General features: G+C 41.3%; 1 protein-coding gene across 1 annotated transcript in view; it reads left to right on the top strand.

The window, feature by feature from the left end:
- The window catches only part of appbp2 (amyloid beta precursor protein (cytoplasmic tail) binding protein 2), a 95,844-nt gene that overhangs the window by 66,946 nt on the left and 12,502 nt on the right, over nt 1-16,396 (top strand). Inside the window, exons 5-8 of the mRNA XM_070857167.1 lie at nt 8,797-8,965; nt 10,782-10,871; nt 14,237-14,304; nt 14,922-15,027. Coding sequence (XP_070713268.1) covers nt 8,797-8,965; nt 10,782-10,871; nt 14,237-14,304; nt 14,922-15,027 — 433 coding nt within the window. The remainder of the gene's footprint in view (nt 1-8,796; nt 8,966-10,781; nt 10,872-14,236; nt 14,305-14,921; nt 15,028-16,396) is intronic.

Raw genomic sequence — 16,396 nt, forward strand, 5'->3', positions numbered from 1 at the left:
TGCAACTTAGATCAGAAAGTGACAATTTTGGGTTGAATTTGTAATACAGGTGCAGCGGCTAAAATCCGGAACCCAAGGTCATTCCGGATTCTAGGCTTTTCTGGACTTTCGATTTGCTTTCTAACGTCACGAATCCAAAACACCCGAGCCCAGGTTTGGGTATTTTCGGATTTTGGAACGTCAGAAAGAGGTGGTGGGGGGGGTGCGCTGGAATTCCCACCGAGGAGCTGCTCGGGTCGTCTGGCCCTGCCGAGAAGGTAATTGGGCTGGCCGGGGCCCTATCGGGTCGATTCCGCTGAGGTTGTCGTCGGCAGGTCAGCCCTGCCGAGGAGGTTGTCGGGCAGGCTGGCCTCACCGACGAGGTATTAACGTCGGGCGGGGCCCCACCGAGTCGCTGTTCGGGCGGGCCGGCGAGGAGGCCCCGAGGTGAGGGGCAGCGAGGCGAGCGGCGGCGAGGCCCAAAGTCGGGCAGCGGCGGGGCCCCGAGGTTGCCGGGTCCGGATTCCGGAATACCCTGCCACCAATCGGTCCAGATTCCGGAACTCCAGATTCTCGACGCTGCACCTGTATCTCAATTTGTATCTGAATATTAGTACTTCAATTTGCTGTGTCACTTTGCATCCCAACTGTTTGTTGTGCACAGTATTCTGGGGGATGGAATTCAAACAAGCATTTTCTTTTAAAGTTTTGCACCAAATTGCAGTGATTCATTTTGCAGGGGGAAATGACAAACTCTCTTGAAAATTTAGAACTTCGCCTCCAATCAAGACTGCTCTAAGTTTTTACTTGTACAGTAGGATTACAGAACCAACACACTATAAATAACTTGATAATTGTAAATAATGTGACCTACTATATGTTCCAATCTATGAAGCAACAGGCCAAATGCACAGAACCTGCAGACAATGGTAGCATGGTAGAATTTCAAATTCAGTTTGCGGGTGAGAAAGCTATCTCAAACTAGTGTCCTGAATTTAAATAAAGGTAATTACAAAGGTTTGAAGGCAGAGTTGGTTAAAGTGGACTGGGAAAATATATTAAAAGGTAAGACTGTAGAAAAACAGTGGAAAACATTTAAGGAGATATTTCATAACTCTCAACAAAGATATATTTCATTGAGAAACAGCAAGTCTCTAAGAAAAGGATAAACCATCCCTGGCTAACTAAGGAAGTAAATGATGGTATCAAATTGAAAACAAAAGCATACAAAGTTGTGAAGATCTTTAGAAGGCCGGAGGATTGGGAATTTTTTAGAACCCAGCAAAGGACAACTTAACAACAGAGAAGATAGCATCTGAAAGTAAACTGGCAAGAAATATTAAAACAGACAGTAAGAGCTTCTACAGGTATATAAAAAGGAAGCGAGTAGCTAAAGTAAATATTGGTCCCTTAGAGGATGAGACTGGGGAATTAATAATGGGTAACAGGAAAATGGCAGAGACTTAGACTTTGAACAAATATTTTGTATCAGTCTTCACGGTAGAAGACACTAAAAACACCCCCATAATGGATAATTAAGGGGTTATAAGGACGGGGGGAAGACTTAAAACAATCACGATCACTAGAGATAAAGTATTCGGCAAACTAATGGAACTAAAGGTGGACAAGTACCCTGGATCTGATGGCCTGCATCCTAGGGTCTTAAAAGAAATGGCTGCAGAGATAGTGGATGCATTGGCTGTAATCTACCAAAATTCCCTGGATTCTGGAGAAGCCCCAGTGGACTGGAAAATCGCAAATGTAATGCCCCTTTTTAAGAAAGGAGGGAGACAGAAAGCAGGAAACTATAGACCAGTTAGCCTAACATCTGTCATTGGGAAAATGCTGGAGTCCATCATTAAGGAAGTAGTAGCTGGACATTTAGAAAATCATCATGCAGTCAAGCAGAGTCAGCATGGTTTTATGAAAGGGAAATCATGTTTGACAAATTTGCTGGAGTTCTTTGAGGATGTAACGAGCAGTGTGGATAAAGGGGAACCGGTAGGTGTTGTGTATTTGGATTTCCAGAAAGCATTTGATAAGGTGCCACATAAAAGGTTACTGCACAAGATAAGAGCTCACGGGGTTGGGAGTAATAGATTTGTGTGTATAGAGGATTGTCTAACTAACAGAAATCAGAGAGTCGGGATAAATGGGTCATTTTCAGGTTGGCATACTGTAACTAGTGGGGTGACACAGGAATCAGTGTGAGCACCTCAACTATTTACAATTTGTATTAATGACTTGGATGAAGGGACCGAGTGTAGCCAAATTTGTTGATGATACAAAGATAGGTGGGAAAGCAAGTTGCGAGGAGGATGCAAATAATCTACAAAGGGATATAGATAGGCTCAGTAAGTGGGCAAAAATTTGGCAGATGGGGTATAATGTGGGAACATGTGAGGTTATCCACTTTGCTGGGAAAAATAAAAAAGCAAATTACTATTTAAATGGGGAGAGATTATAAAATGCTGCAGTACAGAAGGATCTGGGGGTTCTTGTACGTGGAAACACAAAAAGTTAGCATGCAGGTACAGCAAGTAATCAGGAAGGCAAATGGAATGTTGGCCTTTATTTCAAGGGGGGTGGAGTATAAAAGCAGGGATGTCCTGCTCCAACTGTACAGGGCATTGGTAAGACCACGCCTGGAGTACTGTGTACAGTTTTGGTCTCCTTATTTGAGGAAGGATATACTTGCCTTGGAGGCAGTTAAGAGAAGGTTCATGAGGTTGATTCCTGAGATGAAGAGGTTGTCATATGGAGAAAGGTTGAGCAAGTTGAGCCTATACTCATTGGAGTTTAGAAGAATGAGAGGTGATCTTATTGAAACATATAAGATTCTGAGGGGTCTTGACAGGGTAGATGCAGAGAGGATATTTCCCCTTGTGGGGAAATCTAGAACTAAGGCATAATTTCAGAATAGGGGGTCGCCCATTTAAAACAGAAATGAGGAGGAATTTCTTCTCTGAGAGGGTTGTGAATCTTTGGAATTCTATACCCCAGGAGGCTAGGTCTTTGAATATATTTAAGGTGAAGCTAGACAAATTTTTGAATGATAAGGAAGTCGAAGGTTATGGGGAGCGGGCGGGCAAGTAGAGTTGAGACCAGGATCAGATCTGCCATGATGTTATTGAATGGAGGAGCAGGCTCGAGGGGCCAAAATGGCCTACTCCTGCTCCTATTTCTTATGTTCTGTAATGGCCTGGATTTTGTGATGGTAAAATAACGGTGAAGCTATCAGGGTTCAAATTATTAAAGAGTAAATTATACAGCAACTTCCTGCGACCGCACATGCACAGTTAAACACAGAAATCAGAAAGTTGCTGTCCCAAGTTGCCCTGCTCCTCCAGAAGCTTTGCTATAACAGTATCTCGCCAAGAGACTCGACATTCAAATACATGGAAGGGCGTGAGGTTGGGGTATTTGCATGATAGATACACGCTAAACTTGCCAGAAAAAGTTACGGCTGTCTATTCAAATGTAAGAACATTTTTAATGGCGTGATGAGTGTTAATTACTGACAAGCAACCTCTCTGGCACTGAAAATTAACTTTTACAAGTGTGGAGTCTCATTCCTTTTGATCTTAATTATTGTTGGAGATTTTTAAAAATGTAAATAAGTTATTTTTTAATTTTTACTTACTGTCTCTTCTCTCTCTCTCTCTCTCTCTCTCTCTCTCTCTCTATGTCTCTCTTAATTCCATCCATCTTTACCTCTCTCTCTTTATTTTACTTTCTGTACATGATTTGGCATAGAATGAACTATTCCAATTGACACTTCCTGGTCAGATTGTGTATCCCAGTAAGGATTTTTGAATCTAAAGATACACAGTTGCTTGCCCTATTCACGTAGGTCCCAGAACCCCCTGTAGAAGGCACCCTATTTTGGATTTCTAACTTTGCAAGTTCTAATGCAAAAAAGTGTAAATGTATTGAACGGCTAGTTGCCGTTCGTTCACCGCTGACCGCAAAATCCGGGACATTATTTACAATTCCTTTCCTCTGTCATCTTGAGACACTCAAAATTGTAACAGAAGAGGGAACCTCAGAGCGTCCGGTTTGGATTTTTTTAAAAATTGGATATTGGAGATGTCATTATAGCATGAATATGAAAAGCATTGCAATCACAATTAAATCTACAGCTGTACCAACAAAATCATCATCTGTTGATTAATCTAAACTCATGACTTCAAAGAATGAACGATGTACATATTCTATAAAAGTATCCAGACAGCTTTTCATTTGTAAGTTAATTGGGAAGCATGATTTGGACGATTTCTGTGTTTTTAAAAAAAACAGATATACATATGCAGGATAAATCAATTTCAAAAATTGGTGGAGTTCAGAGGGAAGTTCTTTCCTTACTAAATTTCAGACTAGAGACTGGAGCCCAGCTGTTTGCAAGGTATAGGTAGTTTGATCTGAAAATTCACCAAGATGCAGCAGTTTGGTTCTTGGGGGCTAATCAAATTATTAGTCCGTTTAAAGGTTAATGGGTATTCTATTTGTAGACTTTAGCCCATGCCAATCAGATTTAGGAAGGGTGGCAATTACTGAGAGTTTACTGACCGATACATTAACATCTTAAATGGCTAAGCTATTATGAAGTATATTCTAGAAGTTCAAAATGCATGTTGTTTAAATTATGAATAAGATCTTGCCATTAGCATGCAACACGAGCATCGACTATTGTATTTTTGAACTTGATGAATTGTATTCTTCAAGCATTTTGGTTAGTGATATATAGTGCCAACTTCACTTTGGTTCTGTTTCTGGAATTGATGTATGCGCTTTTGGACCAACGTAGAAATTGTGTTTTTCATGCAAAAGCCTTATTGCATAGTGATCTGTGTAAGGTATATTCTATGTGGGATATTTTAATCCCACGTACACTAATTCTACCTTTATGATTTTTTTATTGTATTGTTATCTTGCCCCTTGTATAATCGATTAGTTTTAGCCTGGATGTAATAGTCTGACCGAACAGTATTTACTGCCTTTTGCAGTAGAAAAGAGATCATAGTTGATCATGGAATCGTAGAAAGTTACAGCACAGAAGGGGGGGCCATTTCGGCCCATCGTGTCCGTGCCAGCCAACAAAGAGCTATCCTACCTAATCCCACTTTCCAGCTTTTGGTCTGTAGCCCTGTAGGTTACGGCACTTCAAGTGCACATCCAAGTAGTTTTTAAATGTGGTGAGGGTTTCTGCCTCTACCACCCTTTTACACAGTGAGTTCCAGACCCCCACACTCCTCTGGATGAAGACGTTTCCCTTCAAATTCCCTCTAAACTTTCTACCAATTACTTTAAATCTATGCCCCCTGGTTTTTGCCCCCTCTGCTAAGGGAAATAGGTCCTTTCTATCCACTTTATCCAGGCCCCTCATAATTTTATACACCTCAATAAAGTCTGCCTCAGCTTCCTCTGCTCCAAGGAAAACAAACCCAGCCCATCCAATCATTCCTCATAACTAAGATTCTCTACTGGCAACATCCTCGTTAATCTCCTCTATGCCCTCTCTAGTGCAATCACATCTTTCCTGTAATGTGACCAGAGCTGCACGCAGTACTCTAGCTGTGGCCTAACTAGCGTTTTATACAGTTCAATCATAACTCCCCTGCTCTTGTATTCTATACCTCGGCTAATAAAGGCAAATATTCCACATGCCTTCTTAACCACCTTTTGTGTACCTGGCCTGCTACCTTCAGGGATCTGTGGACATGCACTCCAAGGACACTTTGTTCCTCTACACTTCTCAGTGTCTTACCATTTAATGTGTATTCCCTTTCTTTGTTAGCCCTCCCCAAATGCATTACCTCACACTTCTCCAGATTGAATTCCATCTGCCACTGTTCTGCCCATCTGACCAGTTTATTGATATCTTCCTGCAGTCGACAGCTTTCTTCATTATCAACCACGCAGCTGATTTTAGTATCATCTGCAAACTTCTTAATCGTACCCTCTATATTCAAGTCTAGTTCATTGATGTACACCACAAAAAGCAAGGGACCTAGTACTGAGCCCTGTGGAACCCACTGGAAACAGCCTTCCAGTCATAAAAACACCCATCAACCTTATCAAAGGCCTTGCTAAAATTCATATACACTACATCAAACGCACCACCCTCATCTACCCTCCTCAAAAAATTCAACCAAATTTGTTAGACACGACCTTCCCTTAACAAATCCGTGCCGACTATCCTTGATTAATCCGTGTCTTTCTCAATTAAGATTTATCCTGTCCCTCAGAATTCTTTTCAATAATTTTCCCACCACCGAGGTTAGGCTGACTGGCCTTTAATTACTTGGTCTATCCCTTTCTCCCTTTTTAAACAAAGGTACCACATTAGCAGTCCTCCAGTCCTCTGGCACCACACCTGAAGCCAAAGAGGATTGGAAATGCTGGTCAGGGCCTCTGCTATTTCCTCTTGCTTCAGTAAACAGCCTGGGATGCATTTCATCCGGGTCTGGGGATTTATCCACTTTCAAAGCTGCTAAACTCCTAAATACTTCCTCTCTCTCTCTATTTATTTCACGTAATATTTCACACTCCTTCTCCCTGATAGCAATGTCTACTTTGCCCCTCTCCTTTGTGAAAACAGACGCAAAGTATTCATTAAGAACCCTACCCACATCTCCTGCCTCCACACACAGATTGCCATTAAGATCTTAAATAGGCCCTACCCTTTCATAATAACATAAGAAATAGGAGCAGGAGTAGGCCACCTGGCCCCTCGAGCCTGCTCTGTCATTTATGGCTGATCTGGTTTCTTTAGTTATCTTCTTACTCTAAATATATTTATAGAACATCTTTGGGTTTTCCTTGATTTTACTTGTCAAGAATTTTTCATGCTCTCTCTCTGCTTTCCTAATATCCTTTTTAATTGCACACCTGCACTTTCTATACTCCTAAAGATTCTGCAATATTGAGCCCTCGGTATCTGTCATAAGCCTCCCTTTTTTTTTATCCTACCCTGTATGTCCCAGACATCCAGGAGGCTCTAGATTTATTAGTCCCACCCTTTTTCTTTAAGGGCACATATTTGGTCTGAACCCTCTGGATCTCCTCCTTGAATGCCTCCCACTGCTCTTGACACTGATTTACCTTCAAGTAACTGTTTCCAATCCACTTTGGCTAAATCCTGTCTCAGCTTGATATCCCATGTGGTATTTGGTACAGTGTACCCTAGTTGAGGAGTAATTGTTCCCATAGCACACACAAAGGTGCGGGTTTCAATTCATCGGAGATTCAGTCTGCTTGTAGAAATTGCTTGTTGCTGTGAGTTACAAGCATTGGAGGAAAACCTAAACCATAATCACTACTTTATTAAGGGTAACGGTCAATAAGGTTGAAATCTGTTGCTGATGTATATTTCAATATTTGTGGACTGCTCAACATATGATTTTTGTAAATACAATACTAATGTGTTACAGGTAGATGGCATTTTTAATATGATTTTGAAAGCACATTTGCACTATTTAATTCTGGTAAAAAGCCTTGATCTTGAGCTGTATGTTTTGCAGTCTTGGATTGTTTTACAGATTCTCAATGTCATCCTTAGCCAATTGTTTTTACTAGTTCTGTTCAGTAACCTATAGTTGACTTGATTTTGTTTTTAAACTGACAATTTTAAAGTGTGTGTGGGGAGAGTGTTCAAGATCAGGAAATTCCAGGCTCCTGGCTGCAGAAGGTCATGGGCTAGAGTGGGGGTACATAAAGCATTCTAGCCCATCAGCAAAGATAGTTTTCATTTAGTGTTGATAGATGGTCACTCTGGCTTAATTGAAAAATGAAAAGCATGTGGAGTCCCCATAGTTATCTGGGTGAGGCAATTTGGAGCCATCTGTGGCTGACACCTTAGCCACCTTGCCCATGACCACACGGAGTGAAAGATCAGAAGTTCATTTGTTCTTTTTCATTCATTCCTTTTTAAATGCTTTTTCTCTTCTCCCCCCACACCCCGCACCCAACCATGGTAGCGCGAAGGTGAGCAGCCTGTTACAGGAAAAAAAGGGCCAGCTCATTTTAAAATGGTCTTTCACATTGAGAGTCAGTACAGTTTTATTAAAACTTTGTCTTACCTGGAGTGAAAAGCTGTACAATGAAAATTGTGTACTGTTTATTCATGTAAAATAAACCAGTTTGATGGTTTGCAATCGTGCCAATTTCACTCAAGTGCTTTACAGTCTGTCCTTCATAAAGGCAGCAGAACACACCACAGTATTACAGTAGATGGTGTCTGCAGCATGGATTCTGTATTTGATTAGGCAGTAAAGGGGTTACTCCAGAACTCTAGGAATGCATGATGGCAAATGACACAGAGATCAAGATTATATAACGTGCAAAATCCCAAATTTTGCAACAGTAATATAAGGCCAGAGTTTCATCACTTCAACTTACTTCGACATGTATATGTCAACCAGCCAACGACAACTTACATTGAAAATTTCCTGAGGATCTCATTAATGTTTGCTGGAACATAAAAACCGGCGTGAAATCGGTCTAAACAATCGGAGCTCAAGGAGAGTGCATAATATATACTATCTGCTTTCTTTAAGTCCTGATTGAGGAATTTTTCATTTATCGAGGTTCTAGTGTAAGTCACATACATGCAAATTTCATTGTAATTTTCAGCGCAACACATTGTTGCACTAATGTTGTGCCGAAAATCACGAGGAAATTCCGGGGCAAAGTCTCCAAAAAGTAACCTTTGGTGAAAAGCATTGAAAATGGTTGCTGTGGGAAATAACAGTATTGGTTTTGGATTAGATCACTTGTGTTGCCATTCTTTCTAATTCTAATGTATTTGTTTTTAAGGTTACTCCATGTGCGCAATGGAAATTGTAAGTACCACTTGGGAGAAGAGACCTACAAACTAGCTCAAACCTACATTGATAAACTGGCAAAACATGGTCACCAGGCAAACAAAGCAGCACTCTTTGGAGAGCTCTGTGCATTACTGTTCGCTAAAAGTCATTATGATGAGGTAAGTTGTGTGCAGTGGAAAAAACAATCACTGGAGACAATGAGTGGCGTATATGTGGCTCTTCTCAGATGTACAGCCTACTATTATACCTTTTTTTTCCTTTTCATTTTGAATGAATAATGTCTGATTAGTGGACATGTTTGTGGATGAACATTCGGACTGTTCAAAATTCCTATCAGAACTCATAACTATATGTACAGTATTGTGTGGTATCATACTACACCAGGTTCAGTCTGCAGTTTGTGCTTCGTTAGCTGATTTCAATCTATGCAGTAAGTGAGTACATAAAAATTGATCCTGGTACCTTGGGATAGTAAGGTGAAAATTAACTGAGATTTCACCTTACTAATTTCTCTCGGGTGACTCCGAAAAGCTTGCTTCTGTTACAACGTGTGAGTACAACATCTGGCTCAGCTGTGATGTTTCTCGTGTTTGAATAGCCTGCAGATGCTCACTGTTCAGGGTTGCACATGAAAAAACCTACTTGGGCAAGTTACTTGAGGATTGCAGGTTCCTTCGACACAGCAGTATGAGTTACTACGTTCAGGGGAGGAGAGAAAATGAATACAAAATTAGATATTCATTGTTCCTTATTTTCAGCACTCTGGTCAAACCATTCACTGTAGCAGATTTGTAGCACCACAGTATCTTTCACTATAGTGCGTTGGGTAGCAGCATCAACAAATAGGATGCAGATTTGCAAATTTTGTTTGAAGGTTATAGAAGCAAACCTCCAAAGACAACTTTGATTTGCAAAATACTTGAAAGAAAGCTTGCTTTCACGTCCTCAGGATGGCGCAAAGTGATTCACGGCCAACTAATTTTGAAACGTAGTCAGTGTTGTAACATAGGGAAACGTGTAGCCAATTTGCACACAGCAAGGTTCCACAAACAGCAATGCGATGAGAGATTAACTAATAGTGATATTGGTTGAGGGATAGATGTTGGCCGGGGCACTGGGAAAACTCCCCTGTTCTTATTCGAATAGTACCCTGGTATTTTTTACATCCATTTGAAGGGCCAGACAGGGTCAAGTTCACAAGGTTTTAACACCTCATTAGAAAGACAGGACCTCCAACATTGCAGCAATCTCTCAGTGCTGCACTGAAATGTCAGCCAAGATTATTTGCTCAAGTTCCTGAGCAACCTTCTGACTCCGAGGTGAGAGTGCACCCAACTGAGCAAAGGCTGACACTAATCATTTATCAAAATACAAATGTGCATATCCAAGAAAGAAACATTAACTTAAATTTATAAAGTGCCTCTTAGATCTTCAGGACGTCCCAAAGCACTTCAAAAGTAATTGTGGATGAAATGCAGTTCCAAGTTCATGCTTCTCCTGAAATTATGAAGTTTTTTCTCACCCATTACAGTATTGCATTGTCTTTGGCCTAAGTTTATTTTCACAGAAAATTGTTCTCCGACTTGTTTTAAATGATGTAGAAGCAGACAGCTGTGATCAGCTTCTCCTAGCTGATGTAGATTTTGTTTCTGACAAGTACTGTGCCAACTTCCGGGGAAGGTCAAAGAATTGATTCCATACGTTCAAGGTTAAGAACAGTCTCGTCTCAATCAAGAGACGTGGTATAATTTTTAACCAATATGTTTACCATGGAGATTTGCATGTTTTTGTTTATGGGTCAAGTATACACTGGGTTGCTCGTGTATCATCCACCTAACGAAACGGGGACAATTATTGTAGCATAACCTTAATTATGTGCAACCTGCTACATTACTGCAGTAGATTAAAAAATTGATAAAGGGTGTTGTATATCATGTTTAAAGGTATGCAATTACAATGCAATTATTTTTGTAGGCTTATAAATGGTGTGTAGAAGCCATGAAGGAAATCACAGTTGGCTTGCCAGTGAAAGTAGCGGTTGATGTTTTGAGGCAAGCTTCAAAAGTGAGTAATTTGTTTTATGGGGTAGCATTTTGAAATTATCTAGAAAAAAATAATAGTGATTGTCAAAAATTATAATGTATTAAAGTTATGCTGAGCCTTTGTTTCTTAAAATTAAATTGTAATGTACATTCCTCAAAGTTGGTAGGGCCGTGTGCTCTTAATCTAACTAATCCGACCCAGATCTCGTAGTGTTCGATGTGGTTAGTTTACTGCATCTGTCCAGTTACCATATAGTTCATCAGCTGAGCTCAAGTGAAGTTGCATAATTGCATTTTGTTGCATTTCCTTTTCGCTCATTACCATCAAAAATGGCAGGGTAACCAAGTCTTCCTCCATTTTGATCAAACTTGAAAGTTGGTAGTTTGCGATGGTGTGCTGAAACAGAATAAATGTCACTGGAGTTGTGGAACATAGTTTAGTATAGCTATTGTGGAGCTAAACAGGTTCTTAAACTTAGCTTTGAGCACAGAACTAGGTTCAGACATTACCAACACTTGCACAAAACAAGAGAGTTGTTTTCTTCCTGCAGGGGACAATGGTACAGTAGATTCCCAGAAAAGGCAATTATTATTTTTTAATTCCTTCAAGAAAAAACTCCACATGTAACTGGCAGTAATGGGGATAAGTATAGATAGAAACAGTCACCCAATGGAACAAGCGGATCCATGAGTTGCTTGGGACCAAATGAATATCAACAATGGAAAATTGCCAGTTGGCGTTGAATTGTGAAATATAGTGCCTTTAACATCTTTCTGTAGTAATGGACTGTCTATTGTTTTGTTCAATTATCTTTGGTTCAGGAAGAAATTTAATCTTGGCAAATTCATCATCAAATCGTGGGCAGTCCCTCGGAATAGAGGAAGACTTGCTTCCACTCTTAGCATGAGTTCTTTGGTGGCTGAACAGTCCAATACGAGAATCACAGTCCCTGTCACAGGTGGGACAGAGTCATTGAGGGAAAGGGTGGGTGGGACAGGTTTGCCGCACGCTCTTTCCGCTGCCTGCGCTTGATTTCTGCATGCTCTCGACGATGAGACTCGGTGTTCAGCGCCCTCCCGGATGCACTTCCTCCACTTAGGGCGGTCTTTGACCAGGGACTCCCAGATGTCAGTGGGGATGTTGCACTTTTATCAGGGAGGCTTTGAGGGTGTCCCTGTGACGTTTCCTCTGCCCCCCCTTTGGCTCGTTTGCCAAGAAGGAGTTCCGAGTAGAGCGCTTGCTTTGGGAGTCTCGTGTCTGGCATGCGAACGATGTGGCCTGCCCAACGGAGCTGATCAAGTGTGGTCAGTGCTTCAATGCTGGGGATGTTGGCCTGGTCGAGGACGCTAATATTGGTGCATCTGTCCTCCCAGGGGATTTGTAGGATCTTGCGGAGGCATCGTTGGTGGTATTTCTCCAGCGACTTGAGGTGTCTACTGTACATGGTCCATGTCTCTGAGCCATACAGGAGGGCGGGTATTATTACAGCCCTGTAGATCATGAGCTTAGTGGCAGCTTTGAGGGCCTGGTCTTTTCCTCGGGCGGTCGAAGGCTGCATTGACGCACTGGAGGCAGTGTTGAATCTCGCCGTCAATGTCTGCTCTTGTTGATAAGAGGCTCCCGAGGTATGGGAGATGGCTCACGTTGTTCAGGGCCACGCCGTGGATCTTGATGATTGGGGGGCAGTGCTATGTGGCGAGGACAGACTGGTGGAGGACCTTTGTCTTACGGCTGTTTCGCGTAAGGCCCATGCTTTCGTACGCCTCAGTAAATACGTCGACTGTCCTGGAGTTCAGCCTCTATGTGCGCAGATGCAGGCGTCGTCCACGTACTGTAGCTCGACGACGGAGGTTGGGGTGGTCTTGGACCTGACCTGGAGGCGGCGAAGGTTGAACAGGTTCCCACTGGTTCTGTAGTTTAGTTCCACTCCAGCGGGGAGCTTGTTGACTGAGGTGGAGCATGGCAACAAGGAAGATTGAGAAGAGGGTTGGGGCGATGACGCAGCTCTGTTTTTCCCCAGTCCGGATGTGGATTGGATCTGTAATGGATCCGTTGGTAAGGATCATGGCCTGTATGTCGTTGTGGAGCAGGTGGAGGATGGTGACAAACTTTCAGGGGCATCCGAAACTGAGGAGGACGCTCCATAGACCCTCGCTGTTGACAGTGTCAAAGGCCTTTGTAAGGTCGAAGAAGGCCATGTATAAAGGCTGGTGCTGTTCCCTGTATTTTTCCTGCCGCTGTCGCGCTGCAAAAATCATGCCCATTGTGCCCCATACGGGACGAAATCCGCACTGTGACTCCGGGAGGAGCTCCTCAGCCACAGGGAGAAGACGGTTGAGGAGGACTCTAGCAACGACTTTCCCAGTGGCTGATTCCTCTGTAGTTTCCGCAGTCGGACTTATCCCCCTTTTTAAAGATGGTCACGATCACTGCATCTCTGAGATCTCCCGGCATGCTCTCCTCCCTCCAGATGAGAGAGATGAGGTCATGTATTCGCACCAGTAGTGCCTTTTCGCCATACTTCAGTGCCTCAGCAGGGATTCCATCCGCTCCTGTAGCCCTGTTGTTCTTGAGCTGTCTTATGGTTTTTTTCTACCTCGTGTAGTGTTGGGGTTTTACTGAGGTGGTGGCGTGTAGCATGCTGCGGGATGGAGTCGAGAACACTAGAGTCAATGGTAGAGTCTCGATTGAGGAGATCTTTGAAATTATGTAGGTGTTGTAGTACCTGTATTGATATAGTAGAATATATTGACCATATCCAAATATCCTTTTTTAGTGCCATGCCTTCTCTCCCACTCATTCTACTTCAGTTACAAATAGTTTTCCCGACAGTTTAGTGTTTATTTCTGTCCTTGTATGTGCTGTATATAATACCTCCAAAGATTTTTTTTAAATCTCTTTTTATAGTCAAATCTACTTTGCACAATTCATGACCTGTTTGGAAGAAAGGGTACAATTGTTTTATTTTGCTGGTGCCATCTCGCTAAAAAACTAAATGAACAATTGGAATTTTCGTCTTGTGAACAGTTGGGTGCCATTCCTAATCTAAAGCATGGTGAAAATTCAATTATTTTTCATTATTGATTGGTGCCCAGCATCTTCAGTGATTTTTAAAAAATATAACATGTTTAAAGTATAGATAATTCTGGGTCATTTTGAAGCCTTTTATTGCAACCTGCAAAAGCTGCTGCTGGCGACTGTATAGTAGAAGCAAAAGACTCAATTCCTGCAGAAGAATTTGAGAAATATATAATAATGAATTCTCAACATTACTCCAGCAGGGTAATTTGTATTTTGATTGTTGAATTGCATCATTTGTTCACTCTCAATTATATTCAGGTCATTAAGATTAAGTTATTTGGAATGTAATTATTTTTGTTTTATAGGCCTGTGTAGTGAAGCGGGAATTCAAGAAGGCAGAGCAGTTAATAAAACATGCAGTGTATTTAGCACGGTAAGTTACAATATAGTAATTCACAAAGAATGTAATGCCTTAAATTACAGGCTTTCTATTAAGTTTAATTTTGATTGAAGTATAAATTTATCTTGTTTATTATGGGCAGGCTGATGTGTATTTTAACCACCAAGTTTGGATTTTACTTTTGCTATTGTCAGTTCCTTCTGTACAGTTCCTTTCCACCACACTCATTTTGATGTTGTGCACAGTAACAACTGAGCCAAAATTAAGACATTTCTGTTCCAATCTTTACTTTGGTACCAATGTGATGACAACGAACAAAATAAGCTCAACAGAAAGGGAGAGATATGAGTGAAAAATGAACTTTTGCCACACAGTTGGCATATCATGTTAGAAACACAAACATAGAAAATAGGTGCAGGAGTAGGCCATTCGGCCCTTCGCGCCTGCACCACCATTCAATAAGATCATGGCTGATCATTCTATGTTTTCTATAGGGTTTGGGAAAAGACAATTTAACAAGGTAGTGTTGACAGCATTCACCCTTTATTTAAGGAGAGGACTTAAAGTTTTACAATGTAATGGAAAAGTGTCTGAAATATGATAGTACATGATTGACTATTTACTACAGAAATTTGATATTTTGTTTTCAGGGAACATTTTGGATCTAAACATCCCAAATACTCTGATACCCTCTTAGATTATGGATTTTACTTGCTGAACGTAGATAATATTTGTCAATCTGTGGCTATTTATCAGGTATGTTGGAAAATTATTAGTTTATCACTTAAAGTGCACTTCAAATTATTGTTCTCTCAAGCATGTTCTTGCATTTGTAAATGGGAAGCATGTTGGCCTGGAATTTGCAGTTGTAATTCTCCATCATTACAGCTGTGAATCTGACAGCAACATCTGGAGTACACATGTGCAGTTAAACGTGGAAGTCCAGAAGTTGCTGTCAATAATTCCATGCTCCTCCGCAGGGTGTGCTGTTGAACTCCCCAGAGCCGGCAATCGATTGTAATCACTGAACTGAAGAAAACATCCCCTTTTACACTGGAATATCGGTTTGTTGAATGAGGTGTAACTGGGTTTTTAATGGTGTACTGAGTCATAATTACTGCTGAAAAACCGTTCTGGCCCTGAAAAACTAACTTTATATTTGTGGAATGTCAAATTGTTCCATTATGATAAAAATGTCATGGTTTTTAACATTTTTTAAAGTTATGATATTTCAGTTCCTACCGTAATTTCATGTGTATTTCCCAATCCTTATTTTGCTCCGTAAAATGATTAAAAAGTGAACGAAAATCTTTGCATTTTACTTCCTGGCTTGCTGTCTGAGAACTCTTCAATGTGATTGGCTGCTTAGCCAGCTTAATGAGATGACTGTTGGAAGCTGGCGATCCCCTGGTCAGATTCAAATTAACATCGGGAGAGGTAAAATCGATGCCAGAGATCGCTAGATCTTTGTGGGCAGCTTTCCTCGAGGGCAGCGGCAAGCGCCGTCACTTTGTTACTGAACGCAAAATCCATGCCATTATTATACGACTGTTTGTCCAACATGCAGTCTTGGATGAGCTGTAATTTCCTGTAGCTAAACATTAGGAAGACCAAAGATAACATCTTTGGCCCTGCTACAAACACCGTACCTTTACTACTGATACAATCCTTCCTGTTCACTATTTCGGACTAAACCAAATTATTTGTAACTTCGGCATGTTCAACCATGAGCTTCTTCACTATAGAGTGCCTTTTTCTTACTCAGTAACATTGCCTTCACATATACCTCTGATCATCAGCCCTGAACTCTTAATACATGCTTTTATCCACCTGCAGACTCCATTATTTCTATGCTCTTGTGGCTAGCCTCCCATCCTTCAGTCTCCATAATAATTCAGCTCATCCAAAACTCTGTTGCCCATTTTTGAGCTCACACCAAGTTCTCTTTGCTTATCATCCCTGTCCTTGCATCCCTACATTTGACTCCAGGGACTCAATACCTCAAATTATCACTATTCAACTTTAAATAGGATCATAGAAGTTTACAGCATAGAAGAAAGCCATTCATGTCTGTGCCAGCCAATAGTCATTCTTGTGTTTAAATCCCTTTATGGCCTCACTCCAA

Source organism: Pristiophorus japonicus, chromosome 16 (genome assembly GCF_044704955.1).
Source record: "Pristiophorus japonicus isolate sPriJap1 chromosome 16, sPriJap1.hap1, whole genome shotgun sequence".
In the NCBI taxonomy this organism is placed as follows: domain Eukaryota; kingdom Metazoa; phylum Chordata; class Chondrichthyes; family Pristiophoridae; genus Pristiophorus; species Pristiophorus japonicus.